This window comes from Lycorma delicatula, chromosome 8, assembly GCF_047948215.1.
Source record: "Lycorma delicatula isolate Av1 chromosome 8, ASM4794821v1, whole genome shotgun sequence".
Taxonomy (NCBI): Eukaryota; Metazoa; Arthropoda; class Insecta; order Hemiptera; family Fulgoridae; genus Lycorma; species Lycorma delicatula.
Genome location: NC_134462.1, coordinates 62,178,223 through 62,202,353, shown reverse-complemented (window position 1 = coordinate 62,202,353; position 24,131 = coordinate 62,178,223). Strand labels below are relative to the sequence as shown.

Below are 24,131 nucleotides of genomic sequence, written 5' to 3'. Positions count from 1 at the left end.
ACTTTGCAAGTTATCAGAACAGGAGTTGAATTGTTACACGAATGTTTATTTATTTTTAATAAACCCACCCTTACATAAAAATTATTATTTGATACACAACTTAGCCAGATTAAAATCTGACTAGTAACAAACTTGATTATACTTTTAAATCAAAAACTACAGTCGGTAAAAAAGAATTCAGTTATTAAAAAAAAAATAATAATGGTAAGTCTTTAGTTAATGGGGTTCAGATAATCCCATTATTGCATAACCCCATAAACTGCATAGTTTATTGATTTCAAACTATGCAGTTTGAGAAAATAATTAAAATATATTTTGAAGAATTGGCTATGGGTTCACTAAACTTGTCTAGCAGAAAAGTATGACCTCTGTCTCTTTGAGACACTCAAATACTAACTTTAGTAGCATCAATGTTCGTTCTGTAGAGCATATGTCCTGTAGTGGATAATTTAAGTCTTATTCTGAGGAGTCATAAAAAATAGAAAAAAATTACACCTGAAAATATTTTGTATTTTTGTTTAAAGTTATATGAAAAAAATAAAATAAAAATATATACACACCTGCTTACAGAATTTTACATGGCATTCATAAAAAATTATGAAAATACGTGAATTTTATTTTGTAAAAGTTATATATTTACCAACATATAAATTTTCTTTTTATACTATTTAGAACATTATAGTTGACACTATGTAAAGTGTAATAAAATCTTAATTAGCTATGTTTTAAATTATTGGACATATCTTCATGGCCAATTTATAAACATAATACTAAATATTATAGCCTACAGTAAGTGTGGTGTAAACAAAATATTCTTCTCTTTATAATAAATTTGAAAATATTATTAACCTTGAGTTATTTTTATTTACAGTGATACATTCCAAGTAAATTTATGTGAAATAGTTTATAAGTTATTATAAATGAGGGTGTGTGACGCAAGTTAGTAAATTTTAATTTTAAACCATAAAATAGTTTCTTGTTAAACAAATGGTAGTAATAAGTTACAATTAAATAAATATTTAATCAGGCAAAAGATAGTGAATAAAAATTATAATAATGCTGTATATGTTTTAAATTTGCTTATATTACTCATCAGATTGTGTGTATTTTTAATAAACTCTTGATGTATATTATATGAACTAAAAATACAAGATTTTCTTAAAAGTTTTTACACAGTTGCAGTTATGAACATTAAATATAAAAAAACATATTAATTAAATAAAAAAGTTGTTGATTTTATTCATAAGTATGTTAACGACGATTTCTTGCTATTCATAATGGTTACATTCCTATCATAAATGGTGAATTTTATAAATGTATTTTATAAAATAATTTTTTTTATAAATTTAACTGACTTCAAAAGATACTAAATTTAAAAACAAGCTGTACCAATAATTTATTAATGGTTTAATTTGGCATAAAAATATTGAAATAAGAAGAAATTATAATTTTTTGTTTTGTTTTAAAAGTTTTTTTGTTATATTTATAGTATGGATAGGTATATAATAAATATTAAAAGAAGTTGTTATTGTTAATAATATATACGGAGGCTAAGAAATATATATATATATATTTATAAAAATAAGTAGAATGTGGTGTATCAACAAAGAAATTACTACTGAGCTTGAGTGAAGGTTATTTAAAGTGCAGCAATTAATTTTCCTATTTCAAGTTTTCTGACAGAATTTTCTTAAAATTTTATAAAAGTACTTTGAATACATAATATATGTATTATATATTATGATAATCCAATAGTAAGTAACAATTACTACAAACAAATAAAAAATATATTCAATCATGAATATAACCATACAATTTTTTATTTAAAAACTTCTCCAATCTTATTTAAAAGAAATTTAATATAGAAAACATCCAGAGGAACTCCTTTACAAAACACTGAAATTGATGCATGCATTTGATCATAGAAAAACAGACGATTAAGTTAAAAACCCATTTTTTTTTATTTTTTGGAAATGTTTAAAACTGGTTTCATTCCGCCCCTTATACTTGAAATAAAAGAAGATAAATTAACATACAGTAATTATACTTAATGAGTTCTTTCTTCCTTAAGTTATTATCTTGTTTTCCCTTGTTAAAAAATATCAGATGTCGCAGAAAAAATATAAGAAATGAGGGAAACTTTCTAAGTATTTTGTACAGTTTTAATGGATTTCTTTGTTTCTTAATAGTTATTTACTCTTTAATAAAGGCTATGATATAAAAATATGCTTGATACTTTGAGCATCTTACCTACTTTATTATTACATACTTGAAATAATCAGATGTGGTTTAATGTGACATACATTTCTGCATTGATGGCTTCTATTTTACTAACATTAGAGAAAGGTTACTCTAAAATATGGTTAGGGATATAATAAATACTATCCATATGAAAAAGTTGTTAATAAGAAATATATATATATTTTTTTCTCTAAAAATAAAGTATAATATAGTGAATCAACAAAGAGATTACTGCTGAGCTTGAGTGAAGGCTGTTTAAAAAAAAGAACCTTCCTCCTCAATGCTTACTTTGTTCACACTGACTTACTTCTTTATGTTGTCCTGGTAAAGAAGTTTACCAGGGCAGACAAAAAGAAGTTTGCCCTGGTAGGTCTTCATTTTCAGTTTTTTAAATATGTAAAAAATTGCTATGGAACATTCGTGTTAGTTCAGTCAATTTGTAGTAGGGTAAATTCTAATAGTGGATAAATTGTGGAAGCAGTGCATTTGATTTATTTCTTTTCAGATAGCCCTCACACTTTGCATTAACTAAGCGTTAAGAAGGTTGAATTAATTGGGATATATTACCAAAAATTTGATTACCTGGGTGAAGAAAAATTAATGATTGATATACCGATAGAGATGGATGTTTAAGATAACTATTTGTATAATTACGTAATTAGTAACTGAATTTAAGCAGTTCACACAATTGATAGCTTTAGTCAGTTTTAATCTACAGTAATAATATTCTATTTATAATGCCATCACCCAGAAATACATGATCTAACATAATACGTTCATTTGATTTTCTAATAATAATTTCTTTATATTTTTTAGAGTTTGTTATTTTAAGTTTTGCTGATTTTGTATAATTTTTAAGCATATTATTTTATTTTATTTTTTAGGCACAAGCTAGCTTATCCGAATCGAGTCAAAAATTAGATCTTTTACGTTGTTCACTGGAATTAAGAAGACAGGAGCTACCTTCGGATTCAGCTGCTGCAGCGCAACTAAAACGTGAACTGCAAAGTGTACAGGCTGCTAGTCCAGTACCAGTTACGTATACCAGTCTACAGCCATTCCGTGATAATAATAAACAGCCTCATAGTTCACCTTCACAACTTAGTAGATGTGCAGCTGTAACAGGGAAATTGGAAGTTAGGTTAGTATGATTTTACTTACAGACTCATCCTTACTTTGTAGACAACATTTGGTTATTATTATTCCGGGGAGGCTGCTGGTGGTTGCTTTGACCGTGCGACTGATTGCTTCTGCATGTGACAATTCCATGCCCCTCGGGGGCCGAGGCACTGGAATTAAAGGTAGTCATCAGAGATTCTGGGGTTGCACTGAGAATGTCTTTGGTTGAGACGAGTCATGCAACGTGCAAGAAATTGCACGGATGCAAACAACAGGTCCTGAGCAAAAGGCAGTGAAGAAGCAGCTTCGACAGGTCATCTTCATGGCCAAGTCACACTGCTGCCGAGAACTGACGGATACTATGGGCGCAGATCCTTGGAATCTGCGTTACAAGATAGTGATGTGCTGATGAGGGGGGGGGGGTCTCTTGTGGTCACCAGCTCTACTAGATTAGGCTAAAGCTAAAGCAGAGCACATCGTTTAGGCATTGTTCCTGGCCATTCAATTCGTGGCAAGCAGCACTTGGGCAACTTCCCACTCTTCTTGATGAAGGAGCTGGAAGTAGCTGAAGGTCAGAAAAGGCCCTGGTCCTCACGGCATATCAGGCGAGGCCCTCTAGCTGGAAGGACACTGCAGGCCCCGTTTTTTTCTAGACATATACAATGCATGTCAGGAGGCTGGGACCTTCAATGCTAGATGGAAAACCATGCGTCTTGTGATCTCCAAGAGCAAAGGTGAGGAGTCGCCGTCCTCCTACAGCCCATTATGTATGCTTGACACAACTGGGAAGGTATTGGAAAAGCTGCTAAGAGAGAGAATGGGTTGCAGCATTGAATTAGGCAGGTGGCCTTTTGCCCATTCAGTATGGTTTCCGGCAGGGTCGGTCAGTTGTTGGAGGCAGGCCGGAGAGCAGAGGACCACAATAATTTTTTGCGCCGTATGGTCCTTTTTGTTACGTGGGATATGAATAATGTGTTCAACTATGCATGGTTGACCGATATGCTTTGGGCCCTGGAGCATTCGTTACACATGCCTGGATACCACCTTAGAATAGTGCACACGTACCTGAGGAACTGCGATCTTATCTACACGACTGCGGCAGGCTGGCGAAGAACCATCCTGACCCCATAGGAGAAGACACCCTTCATATGATGGTTTCCACACCACCCCCTCCTTACCAAGCCCTAATGGCTTTACTGAAGGTCATCTTTAGTACCTAGATAATGATATCTTTCAGTCTAACCTCAGCCAGAATGCTACCGATGTGAATGCCACAAGCTACATTCCCGTCGGTTTACTACTAACCAATATAAACTCCAAACAAAACGCATCTAGCTAAGTCTTAAAAAAGACTGAATGACTTTCTAAGAATGAAGGAACTGAACTCTACTTACCTGAAAAGTAAAAATGAGTTCGACATGCAACGAATCGTAAAACACAACATAAAACCACTAACAAAACATAGCAATAAATAATGTAATGTAACAGCAAGATAAAATATAACTAACAAAAAACAAACAAATCTATAACCAAACGAAAACAGCAACAGTTTTAACTAACCATAAAACAATATAATAAAACCAAACATAAACACAAAGAGGAAAGTCCAAGCAGAACATCACACCCCTTCAGCAATCCTTTCTTTCAACAAATATGTGATAAAAATTTCTACAATCATCTATTTGGCTCGGCTTTTCCACATAACATGGAGATCAAGTGTTGACCTGATAATATCAAGCCAACAAATGGTCTCCTTGTGCATTAAGTCATACCTAGCACATTTATATATCACATGATATGCATCGTCCAATAATCTGGATTGCGAACACATCCCAGAGTCCGCCTGGCCAAATTTCAGCAGTCTATCCTAAAAGCGCTATGCCCTAAAAGAAATTTTATCACATACTTGTTCGGGTGTACCCAAGAGGCGTTCTTAAATTAACAACAGGGAAAGATCATGCATGTAACGCCCACACTCAGTCTCATCTCATCTGGCCTGCCACAGGGTGACACCATGCTGTTCTATCTCCTTTATTTTCTCCAATTCACCTGACATCTTAGCAACATAACGCTGTTGCCTCACAGACACAATCAGTCCATTGGTTTCCCCGATCACCAAGATTGCCTCATGTGAAATTGTATGGTAACTACCCGTTACCGTTATCAATATAAGGCATTGAGCCCGTAACAAAATATCTTGATAGCTTTTAAATTTTAGCTTATCTCCACCCAAACAGGCACCACATATAGCATAATTGCCTTGCAGACGTCGTTATACAAGATACTCATAGTCTTAAAATTAAGACTCCAATTTTGGTTGACCACATGCGAATTCTGAAGAAGGCATTACAGGCCTTCCCTGCGATGTATTGAAGGTGCTTCTTAAACTGTAATTTCTCCTCAAGAAACATCCCGGGTTACTTTTGAACTGAACATATTGGCATGACATTGATACGTGGACTCGCCACCTCATAGCCAAATAGCATTTTAAATAGCCAAATAGCATCGTTGTTTTCTCTGGGCTAAACGTCATCTTATATTGATGACCCCATAGCTCGATTATCTGGCATGCTTGAGTGGCTTGGAATTCAACCTCTCTCCACAAACCTCCTTTGACCAGCAGTAGCCCATTGTCAGCATAAGCCACGATGCGACACCCGCTGTGCAACCTCAGCAGCAGAAGTGAATCAAATTCCACAATAAGGGAGCCAACACAATCCCCTGCAGAGAACCCTTGGATAGTGTCTTCCCCACTTCATGGCTGCCTTTGCAGAGCAGCATATTCCCATGACTGAAGTAACTTTCCATAACCTGCAACTCACTTACAGTACAATCTCTCTTCTGTAGTTGGTATGTAGCAAAAGGCCACCACAGGTGGCCTCTTGAACCACCACTCAACTGGTGGTTAACATACTCATCATACGAAGTATGGCGTCCGCATTACCCTTTCTGGGATGAAGCCCCGGAAACCCGGTAGCCCTGGCTACTGACTATCCATTAGTTAACCATGTGAGGTCAACCTTACTTATACAAAGGTACAGAACCTTTTTAAAAACCTTACCAATTACCGGCAGTAATGTTGACTAACAGCAGGATCCTTTCTGCCCCCTTTTTCCAACACACTGGGAAGTATCCTCTGAACAAGAATTTATTAAATAACTTTGTGATAATTCTCATAGTTTCCCCTACTGAGCGAACAAGGACCTACAGAGGTGTAGGTCATAAACGGTCAGTGATGATGTGGCATGTTTATTCAGTGCCACATTTACTTTTTTGATGTGGCAAGAACTGTATGATATTGAACAGGCATACTTTGCTACTGAATAGCAAAGAGTGAGGGCTGAGGTTCTCACTATATCTAACTTTGTTCCTCAGGTTATTCCATTCAGCTTTCATACCATGTTGTTCCTTGCAGCCACTTTGTTTTTAGTGTTCAAAGAATGTTTCTTTTATGTGAGAGTACAGTCCAAGGTGACCCCAAGATACCACAGTGGAGCAAACTGTCTTCCTTCCACATGATGTTCAGACTTGTGGCTGCCTGTCTGTTCTTCAGATGTAAGATGCATGTATGGGTTTTGGTAGGATTTGGCATGATTGGCTTTGCGTGTATGATGTTACAAGATCCTTTTACTTAATTTTACCTCTATCTCCTCAAAACATTTCACTTGAGCTGGCAGTGCACAATCGTCAGCATAGATAAAACTCTGTGTTCCCAGATAGTGTAACAGAGGTATAGAAATAAAACTACTTTGTGAAACATTTGACTGAACCCAACCTTCACGTAGATAGAGTATGAAGGAATGGGTGAAGTATACAAATGCAGACATACAGCACTTTTAAGCATGCCATTTCTAATTAGCAGCATATATACACACCAGTAAATTTCATTTGATCTCTTAGCTAATGTTTTTTAACCTTGTTAGTAGCAGAGGAATACAAGAAAGACAGCTATAATAAAACATTACTATTACAAGCACTCTCCATAACTGCTGTAAGTAACCCATTATATTCCTCCCAACTACTCAAAGCATGAAACCCTTTAATTGTATTATTAAAGTTCTGTTTTGGTTTGTTGTAATATTTTAATAGATACTAGATAATATTCCACTATCCATCTTATGGACAGGAGTAGGGACTGAAGGTAATATAAGGAATATAAGTATAGCCTTTGGAGCATTCAATATTTTGAGTAAGAGTTTGAGGTCAAATAGCTTTTCTGTTAGGAATAAGATAAGGATTTTCAACTCAGATGTCAAGAATGTGTTGTTGTACAGATCTGAATCCTGAAAGCTGAGCAGAACAATTACAAAATATATGTCACTAAGTGCTTGAGGAGAGTATTGGGAGCGAGATGACTTGACTTCATAAATGAAGAGTTGTGGCACTGATCTAATCAAGATCTCACGGAAGTGCAAATCAAAAGAAGGAAGTGATGGTAGGTTGGTTCTGGTGAGGTGAAAGCCCTTAAATGGACTCTTGCTGATAGAAGAAGGATTGATAGGCTGAGGAATACTTGGAGGAGGATGCTGATGGAGGAGTTGAAGGAGAGAGGAAGGACCCAGGAGGAGATCAAGCAGAAGGCAGCCAACAGGGTCAGGTGGAAAGGAACAGTGGAGTGTTCCAGAAGGAATTAACGGGATTAAGAAGAAAGTATTCCGAAAATTACTAATCTTATTTCACTATAAACATTCCAGTGATAAACTTGGATCAGATTAAAGATTATGTTTGCACAACTAGATAATGCATCTACAAAGTTTTATGGATTTCATCTTGTAGATTCTTAGATTATTTTTGTTGTCTTACTGGTATGAAAGTAAAAAAGTTGTAAATGTTTGATTCATTTGAATGAGGTTAAAAAATTATATGATATAACAGAATAAAAATAGAGCATGTTAAACATTACTTGATATTTATCAGTCCTGACTTTTGCTGATTTGTAAATCAGATCTGATCTGACTGAATCTAGATTATTAGGTTTTTCTGTAGTATTCATGCGTGTCTTTTTGATGAAGCTGTACTTTTCTGTATAAACTTTACTTAAAGAAAATTTTTTCTATTAGTCTGTTAATTACCATAAACTACTGATTTAATGACCTACATTTATCACCTTAAAATTATTGATTTTAATGAATGCCTATCTACCATAGCTCTAAAACTACTTTATAATATCTATTTAGATTATTATTTTTACTGCAGGTTAATGGGTTGTCAAGATTTATTGGAGGAAGTGCCTGGTCGATCTCGTCGAGAAAAAGATAATTCATCAAGTCCTGGTGATTTGCGTTCGTTTGTTAAAGGCGTTACTGGTCGTAGCTCTAGTAAATCTTACAGTGTAAAAGATGAGACTAGTAGTAAGTTAATTATATTCATCTTTTTTATTTTATTTTAAGTCAATTATTTATTCTGTTTTGAGTTGTATTCATAACTTGTAAATTATCACTTCAGATTTCTTAATTTTATATTAGAATTGTTCTCAATATTTAAAGTCAAAAAAGAGGCCAATCTTCATACATACATGAACACATTCAAAATTTTCTACCATATATTAGTATTTTTTGATTTAGAATCTCGAAAAGCTGAAAAACAAAAACTATGGAGATAACATTTTTCTTAAATATGTTTGGCATTGGCTGATTGTGAAATTATATCAAGCTCTATTAATTATTCAAGTAATCTTAATTGTAATATTACTCAAGTATTAACCACACAAAAGCTCCACAATAATGTCATACTGATTAAATGAGATTTATACAATCACCCCAGTAAAACAACTTTCTGATTATAGTACATAATTTTTATTTGAAGTTAACTAAACAAAATTCAACTCTTTTTATTTTAGATGCCATTCAGTTTTTAGTGTAACAAAAAGTTTTGCTAAGAAGCTTTTTATTATTGTGTTTTAACTAGAGGCTACATTACATTATGCTTTCATCAACTTACATATTTTTTACTTTGTGGTAATTTAAAGTGTGTAATATTGAAATGGCTATAATTTTTCTAAAATCATTCACATTTTACTTGAGTTGTTTTTCTTTTTTGTTGAAAAAAGTATACGCAAAATAATAATAATCTGATCTTTTTTACATTTTTCAACAAGAGATTTGCCAAAAATAATTTATATAATCTTAACTATATAGACATAAAAACATGTTAGCATTCAATATATATTAGAAATTAATTAATATATAAATCAAAATGTACTTATGTTTGAACCAGTTTTTGCTTAAAATTTAAGAACCATTAGACTGATGTGAATGATTCTTTTATCAGTTATTTCCTAAACTTTAAGAATGGTTTTAGTTCTAGTTTGATCCACATAATGGTAGAGTTATCTATCATTAAATGAGCAATAAAGGTTAAACTAAGAGCATGTGAAATTTGAGAGACCATTTTTGTTTTAGTAATAGTAATATTTTAAGTTGCACGCTAAGTCTAGAGATAGCTGTATTAATGAAATTTAGGAAAAAGATTGAATTTTATTTTGGTATCTAATTTTTTTTAAATCAAGTGGTTTATACTTTATAGAACCTGTTACTCTACCAAGATTTTATGTTTTGTCTGTAAATAACTGCTAAGATACACTTGATTTTTTAATTTGTATTCTAATAAAAGTCTTAAGAAAATAGCCTTTGATTATCTCAATTTTTACCTATTACCTAAATTTATATTTGTTTTACTATTAGTATGAATGAATTAAAAAAAACCTACTTTAATAAAACTTGAATAATGGAGTTACTCTATGAGTATGTGTTGTTTCTTCACTTTAAGTATTTACCAGCAAGCTGCCCCCTCTAGACAAATACATTTTTAGTATTTTATAATTAAAGTTACACTTAAAAAAAAAAAAAAGTAATAGGACAAACTATATCCACTATCCTTTTGCTAAATTTTTAAAAGTTTATACCATTTTTTAGCAAAAAAATATACAAAACCTTTTTGAAATATTAATTACCGGTTTGTTATCCCATTTTGCAGAAAGTTTTTTGTGATTTATACGATACAGGTAAAATGTAGTATAAGATTTCTAGGTACATGAATTACACCAAACAAAACTAGATTAAGATTGTATTCGTTAAAAATTTTGAAACAAAATATTTTTTAAATTTTGACTTTCCTTCTGGGCAATAAATAAGATGTGATACGTGACAAATTATAAATGTACTGATTAATGAAAAACTTCCAATTTATAATTTAATTTTATTGGTAAATGTAGATTTTACAATTTAAGTTTACTAATTTTTTTTTTTTTTCTTACAGTACAGTAAGTAATTAATAGTAATTTGTTTGTTTTTCCTGCAGATGAAATCATGGCAGTCATTAAACTAGATAACCAGACAGTTGCTCAGACAAGTTGGCGCCCCTGTTCCCAGCAGGCATGGGATCAGAGGTTTTCAATAGATCTGGACAAATCACGTGAATTAGAAATAGGAATTTTTTGGCGGGATTGGCGATCACTTTGTGCTGTTAAATTTTTGAGGTTGGAAGAATTTATTGATGATATAAGACATGGTATGGCATTACAACTTGAACCACAGGGATTGTTATTTGCAGAGGCATGTACATTTTTTTTTGTAGTAATTTTTTTAGTAATTTTCAGGTTTTTTTTACACCTTATTTAGTTTCTAACCATTTACAGAATTAATCATTTGAGGTGGCTGTTATGTCATTGGTAGAATGGTTATGAGATTTTCATGATTCTCAGAAAAACCTTTACAGATCTTTACTATATTTATCACCATCAGTTAATCTCATTTACAGAGATAAAATGTAAGCAAACAAAAATCCTTGATCTTTCATAATTGTATCTTGATGGCTTACTGCTGTTTTAAAATGGCAATATTAATTTTAAAATTGGTCTTCATATTGAAGTTAAGGTTAATTATTTTGTCAACTGCAAGTGGCTACTGTATACTTCAGTCTGGTCAGCCATTGATCCAAAGTGCAAAATATTTTATTTTCATTTAGTACACTGAAGTATCAAGAAACAGTAGCGAACTAGTTGAATAGTTTTGGGTTTATATCTTCATTAAATCATAGTTTCCTATTTCACTTATTTTTTAATTACTAATTACGTATTTAATTTCTTTTACAGATTAAATTTTTGAATCCAATGATTTCACGTAAACCAAAACTTCAGCGACAGCGTAAGATTTTCAAACAACAAGTGAAGAACTTCCCGCGTGCAAATCAGATGAATATTAATGTTGCAACATGGGGTCGTTTATTAAAGAGATCTTCTCCTTCAATACAACATGCTCACAGTAGAACACATAGTGAAAGCCCACCTGTTTCAGGTAAGTCTCAACATCCCACTGGAACATTAATAAAAAATTTAAAAAGAAAATTATTCTCTTTTTTACATTATTAATCTAAAGATTTATGTCATTTTGTTTTTCTTGTAAATAAATTTTATTTTTTCCTCTTCTTTTTACACACTGTTTTCTTAATTATGTAAATTTTTTGTTGAAAGGCAAGAATAATGCATTAATAAATAATAATGTTTCATTTGATTCTCTTTTTCTTTTTATTTATTCTTAAGGTTGTATGTTGGAAATAATTTTGGTAGAATAACTTTTTTTTAATTAGTTTCATAACCAAATAAATATTTTATTATATATTTATTATTGACAGACTGTTTTGACTCAAGGATATTTTATCTAAGAGAACATTACCTTAATGTGCTAAAAGAAAATATTAAAGGTACTTTTCTATCAAAAAATACAGTTTAATCTTTCACTGTATTAATTACTTAAATGCAATGAAATACTAAAGACTTTGATGCTTTCAACATCTAACTAAGGGTTACTGCCATTAAATCATACATTATTGTAGCCTCTTCTATTTTGATAACACCTATTGTCAGAAAAGCTTGAAGATTTGAGCTTTGATATTGTCTCATGATTCTTTGAGAAAGACTGTAAATTATGTCATTCTAAATATGAGAAATACATTCGGTTAAAGAAAGTCTTGGTACTGTGTATTTAAACAACTGATCTAAATGGAAAGCTTTTGTACATACCTTATTAGCTGTAAACAGAGTTTCAGAAGTCATAAAAGTCATGAAATTTGAACAGTAATCCTGAAAAGTAATTTAATCATTAGTTTTTAAAAGTTTGTTAAGACTAATTTTAGATAAGACTAAATTGCATTTTCTACAGCCTGATAATTGACAATTATGGAACAACTTAGGGAGTACTATCCTGAAAATTAAATATTGAATTTATTGTGTCCAAGATTACATGATAGTTTTTAAAGTTTCAGAAGGATATCTATGAATTCCTTCAATCCTTTATTTACATATGTGATGATTCCTTCACGATGAGCTGAATATATTTTTCTGGTGAAGGTGTATAGTGTCCTCTGTCAGAAATATTTTCCTAAAATTAACTAAATAAATTCCATCTGAGTTTCAATATGTACATAAAATCTAAAATCTGCTTATCTAATCCTTTATTTTTTACTAAATTATAATTATAATATATTACACCTTGAACCTACATTCCCCTATGGTTTCTCTTCCATTCTACTTACAAAAAAATCATTTTTGTTAAGATGATATTTATGTTTTTAAAATGTGAAAAATTCTTATATTTTAAACTAATAATAATCGTCAGTGGTTTTTTATTTCTACAAATCTTAAACACCACATTAAATTTAGAACAAGGTGCTGATTATTTAAAAGTCTTTTTTTCAGTTGAAAAATGTACAAGAATAGAATGACATATATTTGATTGTATAGTTCTAGCAAATAAATGAAAATGTAGGTTTTTATATATGTGTCATTTAATCCTTTGCAAATAGCAGAAGTATTAGATAGATGGCATTACACTGTAAGGAAGATTGTAGGTAAACCAAAATTGTTGCAGTTAGGCAACTTTTCATGCTCATTTTAATAGTACAGTTCAGTAAAGAGCTATGCCTATATCTGATTCCATATCCTAAAATATTCATTTTAATCTACTTTCTACGGTTATCAGAATGTTTTTAATAACAGGATTTATATATTTCTAGTTTTAACAGTGAAGTTGTTCAATGTTTCGGTTTACTATTATAAAAAAATCTACTTAAATTTGTACCTTTTTTCTGTTAAAATCTGTGAAGGAAATGTCCAAGTTAAATAGTAATAGAAAGATCATTATTATTCAGATAACGTGAGTCAACAACTGTTTGGTTTCCTGTTATGAACATTAGACATTTTTGTGGTTGTTTGTATATGTGAAATTAATTTTCATTTAGATATAATTGCAATTTAAATCCTTAATTCTGTTTTATAGTATATCAATATCATGATCTAATCAGGTATTTCTTTGCTTCTCATGTTTACAAAAATTGTTTTTAAATTGTTGATAAATTAATATTTTTATAGATATTTAAGTGAAAGATTTGTGTTTACAATGATAAATTTATATTAAAACTTTAATTATCACAATATTTATTAATGATTAAAAAAAAGAAAAGATTTTTAAACATATATGATTGTTTCCAAACAATAAATTATGCACTTTGTTCGCAACAGTAAACTGATATAACTTTTCGCAGTTAGTAATCTTGGCTGATATTTATGACCTCAGGTGTGCATTTATACATATATTTTAACAAAGATGATAAATATTGTTAACCTTAGGTCTCTTGTCATAACATGCTGAAAAGCTAACTAATATTTAAAAATTGTTGAATAAGAAAAATTCTGTTGAGGTATGGATTGTCTGTATGTTATTTTTATTAATTAAAAATTATAAAGATGTATGGTCAACAAATGAAAACTGAGTTTTAGCAACATTATTTTTTTAAATAATCATTGGAAGAAGCCGTAACAGAATAATAAAAGGTGCCCTTTTCTATATTAACTAAGAACTTACTTAAATAACAAAATATATGTTAATATTTTCATAAAAAAGAATGTATAATTTTTTATCATAATAGGTTTATGATACCTGATTTTTAAGAATCTAAAATTTCCAAATGCTTAATTAAAATAAAAACAATTTCTCATTTTATGTAATTTGTTAAAATATGGGTTTTTATCAAATTGCTCATCATTTAGTATAGCCTTTAAAAATTGATATCACCTGTATATTTTATTGTATCAAAATTATTTTGGCAACAGAAGACGGTTTTATCATAAAATAAAAATATAAAAATTTTGTTATATAAATGAGCCCTTAGTAAAATACTAAGAATATCTTTTAAATTTGATAAATAATTTACTTTCCAGAATATTTTTAAAAGTAAAGCATAAAATGACATTAAGTACCATACAATTATATAATAATACAAATAACAATGTTTAATTTTCAAAATTACTTTAAATTTTAAAAACTATTCTGTTATAATTTTTTTTTTAAATTATTTTTACAGCTGTTGAAATAGTAGATGAGAAACCAGAAGCACCAGGTGAATCTCCTGAATTAGGTACTGGTGGAGGTTTATCAGGACAGAGACCATTAGGACTTGGAGTAGCAGTATTGCCACCATTGCCACCTGATACACCCACAGGTGGTCATTTCTTACCTTCTACCGTTGCTGCTGCTAACAATAAGAAACGACCACCTACTATTTCTATACCGCCACCACCTCCACCGCCTCCGAAATTAGATCAAGAGGTAAAAACATTTTTAATGGTGATGGTAGTTACCGTTTCTGCCTTACTTATTTACCATTCTTGCTTTCTTAATATTTTTAAATATTTCATTCTCAGTAGATTTTTCTTAAAGTAAGATTACATATATATTATTTAAATAGTTGAATTAATCAATTGTATAAAAATTAAAATTTTTTGTTAGTAAATTTTACACAAAATTCTATTCTAACGAAGTAAATTTGAGCATTGCAGATCTTAATTTACTTTCATCACTTCAGTAGACAATAATTTTTTTAAAATATCTTTTATATAAAAATATATTTTAAAAAAAAAATTTCTCTTAACTTCAAGCAAAATTTTTTTTTATCATAAGTTTAAAATTTTATTGTTATTAGATTTACATTTGTTAAAAGTTTTATAATATCTTGAAAAAGATTTGTATTATTATGCAATTTTTGGCATTTCCTTTATTAAAATACATTTTCTAATTGTTTTCTTATGCTCCTTATTGTTTGATCTATTTCTTATAAACCTTTTACCACCTTTATACTTTTATACCAGTTAAAAAAGTCAGTAGGTTGGTTTTCTGACTTAGCATTTAAATATAAACACCTGTCCTAATAATTATTTTAAAAGAAGTTATTTTTATTTATAAAAAAAAAACCTAAATATTGTCTTTATATAAGAAGTGATATGTCTTATATATTATATAATATATTTTGGTTCGTTTCTTTTGACATAAAATTTGTGGATTGTAATAAATAGTTCTTTTTTACTGATTTCTTAACCATTGATTTAATGAGAAAAATTGGCAATCTTCTATTACCAACCAGAAGTGATAACTGTGTTTTATTTTTTTATCTGTTTAAATTATTAGATACACACAATTAATTTATATATACATTACAGATTGCGATACATCTATACATTACTATTTAGTAACAGTAGTACAGGTGAATTACTTGTTTTAATGGATGTTTACATATTACATGCAACTTGTATAACCAGCTATGGTTGTATCTGTAATTTTAGATATGAAATATCCATTAGTATATGAGTAATATATATTGTAAAATATATGAATGAAAATTGTAAATAATATATCGGTGACTGGAGGGGAAATAAATCTTCAGACTGATTCTATAAAAATCGGTTTAAGGATATCTTTTATATCTTCTCCTACTTTGATTTAATTTATTTTGATGTATTATAATCTATTCACTTTTTATTTTTACTTGTATTTAGATTATATATTTTGACTGATAATATGGTTTGGTTCTATTTATTGTTACATTTTGTTGTTATTAACTAAAAATATATATATAAATATATATACATTTTTTTATTTATTAAGACCATATAATTATATACATTTATATAATTAATTATATTATCAAAACCACCAAATACAATCAATAAATGGTAAGAATATTTTTCCACCTGCAGAACTTTTGAGTTTAAATTACTTCATCTTCAGCAGTTAAAAATTACAAGATTTCACATAAAATGTCAGCATAACCATACTTTGTCATTAAAATACATCTTCCTTCATATACCACAGTATAATAGTGAGTGACAATACTTCTTAAACTATTTATTATGATAACAGTATTACCAGTTTAAATAAATAACCATCGTATTCAGTTGGTTTATTCATTAATTTATGATTACTTTTAGATTTACATATATAATATTTTTCTAGTACATCTATTTCTCTATTATTATTATTATTTTTTTTTTTTATCTAGTATCTAAATAATTATACACATTTCACTTGCCCTTCCCATCTAGCCAGGGTCCCGTGCCCCCTGGAACCTCCTGTATTCATTAAACTCATGGTTGTGAGATTAATAATGATAAATAAAAATTAAAACCTGAATTCAGAAAAACCTGAAAATGATTTTTGGACCTTTATCTAAAGAACATTTTCAACCTCAAATCTACTGAATATCTCATTTGTATTGTCTGAAAGGGAAAGTTTGCAATCATCGTTCAACATTTTTTTACCTTTCTTCATCCCCCCTTTCTAGGTTGAATTTTGAAAAAATCAAAATTGGTTATTAGATATTCACACAAAGTTTGTACACAGCAAAAGTCAAGTTAATATCTTCATTTTTTAACCAAGAAATTAAAAAAAATAGCCGGGTTTCAAACAAAAATTCAAAAATCCACTTTAACCTTTTAAACTCTGAATTTCAAAAAATCTAGATATTGGTTTTTATAGAATCACATGAGGTTTACACACAAAAATCAAGTTGATATCTTAATTTGTTGTTTAGAAAGAAAGAAATAGTGAATTTCATTTTTACTCCATTTTAATTTTTTCTCTTTCAAAAAATCCTTTTGTGTACACTTACTCCAAAAAGAAGATCATGTGTACAAATTTTCATGAAATTTATTTTCAGTAATTATTACTGAGCATTGATGAATCAGTCAGTCAGTCAGGACAAGCTGCTTTATAGCTATATATATGTGTATATTAATTTCTCAAACATGGTACCACTGATATGTTAAAAATAAACAATTAATATAATCCACCTTACCAGCACATTGATACGTTTTCTAGATCTTTTGGCTTCCAAAATAAGCAGAAAGATCTAGAGAACATATCAAAGTGCTGGTAGGGTAGATTATATTTATTTTAATTGTTTGTTTTATTGTTTATTTTTAATTCTTAATTATTTGGTTGATGGATCTTTTATTCAGGGTAATTATTGTCAAGAGTAATTTGTTAATATCTATATACATAAAACAACATGTCCTGACTCACTGATAATAAACACTGCAAAAACTGCCGAAAATAACTTGATGAAAATTTGTATATACGTTCTTACATGCATACTAAAAAAGAATTTTTTGAAATTCTGACTTCAAAGGGTTAAAATGGAGTAACAATGAGATTTAATATTTTTTTTAATTTTTCAGTAACAAATGAAGATATCAACTGGATTTTTGGTATACGTAATCTTCATGTGAATATCTAAAAACCAATTTGTAGATTTTTCAAAATTCGACCTTCAAAAGGATGAAGAAAGCAAACAAGTTTTCCCACATTTCTGACTATTCTAAACTGATATTCACTAGATTTGGCCTTGTAAATACTTTTCAGATGAATATCTAAAAACCATTTTCGGCTTTTTTGAATTTTGAATTTTAAGGTATAAAAAAACACTGTTTTTTATGCTGCTGTTATTGAATCAGTCTTTATGACATTTAGTATTTGATTTTTATTTAGTATTTTAGTATCCCATTGTTTTGTAATGATCGGAGAGCATCTTGGGAACCCATCTCGCCTCAGTTTGCGGTACTGAAGTGTCTCGCTCACAATGGTGTAGAGAGCTGACCTTGAAATTTCAGGAAACGAATCGCTCAATACAGAAATTGTGAACTGACGATTTTCTCGAATTGCCTCATCCACTCGCTCAATGAGATCATCGGTTGACACTCGCTTCCTTCCCTGACCGCCTGCATCATGAACATCTGTACGATATGCTTTAAAGTTCCTGCACCATTGTCGCACTTTGCTGTCACTCACTGAAGTTTCACCGTACACATTACTTATTCGTCGATGAATTTCAGCTGCATTACACCCCTCAGTCTGAAGAAATCGAATTACCACACCCACTTCATACGTGGCAGGAGATGCTATTGTTGTAGACATGTTTACGTGCTAGCTGCGTGTTCAGAACTAAATGAAGTGACGCAGCATGATTGAAGGCCATACTACAGACGCTGTGCAACACATAAGTGCAAAGGTTCATCTGATTTTTGCATGGGTTTTTATTTTGTGACCGATCGGACCTTGAAAAAAATATCCCTCGTACTAGAAAATATTATATTTGTGAATAAACTTTTCACAAATTTTCATTAAATTAATGAATAAACAAACCGAATACGATGGTTATTTATTTAAACTGGTAATACTGTTATCATAACAAACAGTTTAAGAAGTATTGTCAATCACTATTATACTGTAGTATATGAAGGAGGATTTATTTTAATGACAAAGTATGATATGCTGACGTTTATGTGTAATCTTGTAATTTTAACTGTTGAAGATGAAGTAATTTAACCTCAAAAGCACTCCAGATGGGTAAATGTTCTTATTTATTGACTGTATTTAGTGGTTTTGATATTGTAATTAATTATATTATTCGATACAGTGGATGATAGTATGTTTGAAAAAAATATATATATTTTTTAGAAAGGTTTACCCAAAAGTTCTTGAAATGATTTTTAAAAAAAATTAGATGTATAATTTTCCTTATTATTGCTTTATATTTAAAGAATTCGTGTTGAAATTGTACATATTATTGCAAATTCTTTATTGCTTGTTATCCAGGAGGTCTTTTTAATGATTAGTCTATTAATTATTACCTGAAATTTGAAATTACTGTTGGTTGTGCTTTAACTTTTGCTTTGGTAAAGAAGAATTTAAAGCCATTTAAGTACACAGAGTTTAAGGAGCACTACTGTCTGTAAGGTGTCTGTTGTGGTTGACCAAGTTCATAATGTACTATTGGGACATCATATCTATTTCATGTTCTCTATAAGATGTTTCAGGACACAGCATTTGAATTTAATATGAGTAATTTACTTCAATAAAATAAATTCCTAATTTCAAGTTTCTTGAAACATTCCATTATTATTTTTTAATGTCCATATTTTTTTTAATCATTATTATGACTTTGGTTTGTTGACATGTATGCAACAAAAATGTTGATTTAAAATAAAAGCTGACAGGCAACAAAGTTACTTTGCTGACATTGGTTATTATTTATTCTTATATAATTTTAAAATAATTATACTTGTACTTGAAAAAAGTTACATAACATTTATTTGTATCAGCTCCCCAAACCCTAATATTTTCCCCAAAATATATATATATTTTGTTTGGGGGGGGGGTCATTTGCACTACTACTTGTATTATGTCTTGGTAGAAAAAAACAAGTTTTTTTACTTTTGTGGAAGGGGAAATTTTGGAGCAAAATTAAAAAAAAGAAATGGTAACATAAGCCAAGCATACATATACTGGCTGAGCTTAATATAAAGTGAGGTTATGTATGCAACATTTTACCAACAAATTGCCCCATGTACCCAAGTTAAAAATTTCATCAAAATTTGTTTATCCAGTCAAAAGCTATTAAGCTTCAAACACTCCAGTATACATTCATAGGTACATATGTGTGTACATACAAACAGTACCCCCCTCCCATTTTTAATGGGGTCTCTGGGTCATGATACGTAAGAAATGTAAAAACCCATACTCTATTTTTTGACTGATTATCATACTTTCCCTCTTGCAGCATAGGTCTAGAGCTATGACGATGCCAGGAAAATAAAAATGAGAAATGTTAACTCAAGTACTAACAAAGATCAAATATTCTGTTGATATTAATGTAATTGACTTGCAAACACTTCCTGCCGTATTCTCTAACTCTAAATTTAGATCTTAGATGGAATAGTAAGCATGACTTTATCTAATACTTATCTCAATCACTTACTAGTTTAGTTTTTTGTACAGCACCGGTAAACAATGTTTCTCCAGACAGTTCAAAAGCAGAGTCCTTCCCCTAACAAACTGCAATAAAGATATGAATTTCCCACTGATTACTAGAAGTTGACAATATGTGCCTCTGATACAGCCAGATCAGTTGCTGTTCCAATAGCTATGATACTTATCCAAGAAAATAACAGGATGATGAAAAGGAATGCGGAAGATAGAGAAAGAAAATATTAAATCATTTTGGTGAGAACTGCATTTCTGATAATTTTTTTCTCCAAGATGAGTCTTGATCTGTAACTTCATCATACTGCTTCTAATTTTACAACAAAATTTTGGGAACTTTTGAGTAACACCTTTTTAGCCTTTCAGTAATTATTCATATGTTTTTATTTAGATAATATAATAATAACAATATAATATAATATGTAATATGACAAAATGTAACGTTTTTATAATTTTCTTTTCTTTTTTTTATTTTGTTTTTATTAGACGTTTTGATAATGGGATCTCTCATTAGTTATTATATATATATATATATATCTTGAATTTCAACATTTAGTGTGCAAATTCTGTAATATAGTAAATATACAAAATACTAGTAATAATATACATTTTATAGGTTATTTATGTAAAATATTTACATCTGGCAGAATCAATCTCTTATTTAAACCTCGGTAATTGAAGTTATCTTTTTTTAGAAAATTTTTACCTCATCATCAATTTAGTATAAAAAACTGGTATAGTAACAGAGTTAATTTTAACCACGAGTTAATTTTTTTCATTCTACGCCATATGTTGAAGTAAAGTCGTCTATATCATATGATTAGTAAGTCTATACCATATGATTTTTATGATGACATGCTTTGTAATTTGAGGGACAGTCAAAAATTGTTAATTCACTAGCATAAAAAAACTGCAATATTGAATATTACCAACATTTTTTTTTATCTGCTCATTCAGTTGAAGATATACTTTTCTACATAATCTTAAACGTTATTAATGATAGACTCAACATTCGTCTGTGGTTACAATTTAATAAGGAAATCTTCAAACAGGAACAGTTTTGAAACATTCTTATTTAGAAAAAAAAACACAAGGTACCCACTGTTTTTCAAAACTTAACACTAAAACATGATGTGGACTCATGAAAAGTATCTGATTCAGCTGCATTATCATCCGGGATGATTCACCTATTTACGGTCAATGATCTTTTTATGCATTTGATGTTATCCATCATCTATGTTTGCTTTCCCTGTCAGTAATTTTCCTTAATATCCTTGCGGCCATTTTCAAATGGTTCATATAATTTTGTAATCATCTGGCGTTATTATCTTACACTTCACTCAATTGGCAATGAATTTCAATAGAGTTGTTCCTCCTTATCGATTAAAACAAGTTACTGTGCAGACTTTTAAGTTGGATACTACTTTCAACTGAGGTGTCACATTTATGGCTAATAATAGACTAACTGTTCCTACCATGTGCAAAGCATTACTGCACCAGAGGAAATGGAAGTATAATCAGTATTACCAATAACTTGTATCAAAATATCTCTTAGAAAAAAAAATTTGGGTAGATGTTACTCCCTCATCAAAATCTGGTCAATTGGCCCGCCCTCATGTTGTCATGCTTCTTTTTATTGCATTACAATAGACAAGAAAATGATATTATTTTAAAGTAAACTTAATTAAAATGAAAGTTTTGAGGGTTGTTAAAATAGTTTTTACCTTATTCTGTAAAAAAGGTCATTGAAAATTTATTCAAATACATTATTTTTCAATTTATAGTATAAAATTATTGAGCACACTAAATGTTGATATTTTTCTGTTTAAAACTCTAAAATAAAAATGCGTTAATACATTTTTAGTTGAATTATGTTTCTAAAAAGGATATTTCTAATGAGGATTCATATTTTTTTATTAGTATTTATTCATAGGCATGAATAAAGATAAAAAATATTAATTATTATTGTTAGGTTTTAAATTTTTAATTCAACCAAGATATTTTGCTTTAATAAGGCTTAATTTGAATTGATAAATAATGTAGGTGCATAAATAAATCTAAATTTTAATGAACTTATAAGTGTGTTGCAGTTTGTTAAATTTGCGTAAATCCTTCAAAGTAATAATAAAATGATGCAAAATTTGTTTAATTTTTACTAATAATTTTGTTTTCTTTTTTTTTATTTATATAATAAAACAAAAAGTATTTCATTCACCAATTAAATCTGTTAGGATTTATTGCAGTTTAATAATTAAATTATCACATCTATTAAAAAGTTACTTTCTGTAAAATTATTCCAATGTTTAATATTGATGTACAACGGTTAAATGATTTTAATGGATTAAGTATTTAAAAGTTTTTGGAAGGTTGGTTTCAATGTAAGTAGTAGTCATTATTTTGAAAAAAATGATATTTTTGCTCTCAGTAAAAATAGTGAATTTTTCTTTTTCAAGAACTAAATCAAGAAAGTTTATAAAGAAAAAAAAATTCCTGTTGTAAAATAACTAGAAATTTCAACCCTCTTAAAAAAAATTTACACGTATTGTAGAATACCGTTAAGGTAACTAACTTATACTTGCATTTCATTTTGCTATGGAGCACTGTAAAGCGACTGTACATTTTTTCCAAGAGAAAAAGTCAAGATTCTCAAAAGTTGTAATGAAAATTAATTTTTCTATCTGCTGTAATTTAAAATTATTAAATTATATATTTACAGTAACAGAATTATTGGAACACAGCCTCAGTTTAAAAAAAATTTCTTAACTTTACTGAGAGCCAAAATCATATTATTTTTAAGACTGCCACTGTATTGAAACTGACTGCCAGAGAATTAAAAAAATACTTAAACTTCAGATAAAATTTTATCTCTACTTTCATATGATATGATATGATCACTCGCTATAAAGTAATTATTTGAACAGTTATGCTTGCTTAGCATATCACTACTTTTTCCACAACAGTATTACCCCACTGTAGTTTTTTTTGCACTTGATAGTTGCTTTGCCAAACTGCTTCCAGTATCAAATAATTTCTACTTATACTCATTAAAATTATTTTAAATTCTTTTATTTGCGTTTTATTACATCATTTTGCTTAGCTTACAGTAAGAATATCTTACCTCGGTTTTGTAGTTTATTTAATTTTTTATGTTAACTACTTACTGCAATAAGCAAATTCATATATTTACATTTTGATTAATGTACGAGTAGTAGTAATAATTCATATGCTTTACATATTGACTGGTGGTAAGTTTACAGCATATTAATAAAAATATCAATCTTATATACCATCTGATGAATGCATCATATGTAAATGCTCAATATAAATGCTTATTATATTCTGTTCACCTTTTTTATCCCGTCTTTCTTAATCTACTGCTTCCTTAATTTAATAATATTCATTATACTAAGTATGTGATAAATCAACCCATAATTGTACTCAAACTATTCACACCGGTGATAATCTGGAAAGTTTGTAAATGTTGGTCTACATTATTAAAAAGAAATTTTTTTGTCATCTTGGTAATTAAGATGCATACCTGTGTTTACTTACTTCAGATTATTAAGAACTGAATAGTATTTTTCAGCTAATCCTTTTGTATTAGAGCTTTAGATATCTGTTACTCATTATCTTCCTACATAAAATTTTTAACTTTCTTATCCACAATTAGTAAAACTGTTC

General features: G+C 29.6%; 1 protein-coding gene across 4 annotated transcripts in view; it reads left to right on the top strand.

Moving 5' to 3' along the window:
* The window catches only part of Pkn (serine/threonine-protein kinase N), a 299,488-nt gene that overhangs the window by 251,202 nt on the left and 24,155 nt on the right, over window positions 1–24,131 (top strand). For all 4 annotated transcript variants that reach the window (XM_075372566.1, XM_075372568.1, XM_075372565.1 and 1 more), the window contains exons 6-10: window positions 3,126–3,382; window positions 8,557–8,711; window positions 10,660–10,913; window positions 11,453–11,654; window positions 14,719–14,963. In XM_075372566.1, coding sequence (XP_075228681.1) covers window positions 3,126–3,382; window positions 8,557–8,711; window positions 10,660–10,913; window positions 11,453–11,654; window positions 14,719–14,963 — 1,113 coding nt within the window. The remainder of the gene's footprint in view (window positions 1–3,125; window positions 3,383–8,556; window positions 8,712–10,659; window positions 10,914–11,452; window positions 11,655–14,718; window positions 14,964–24,131) is intronic.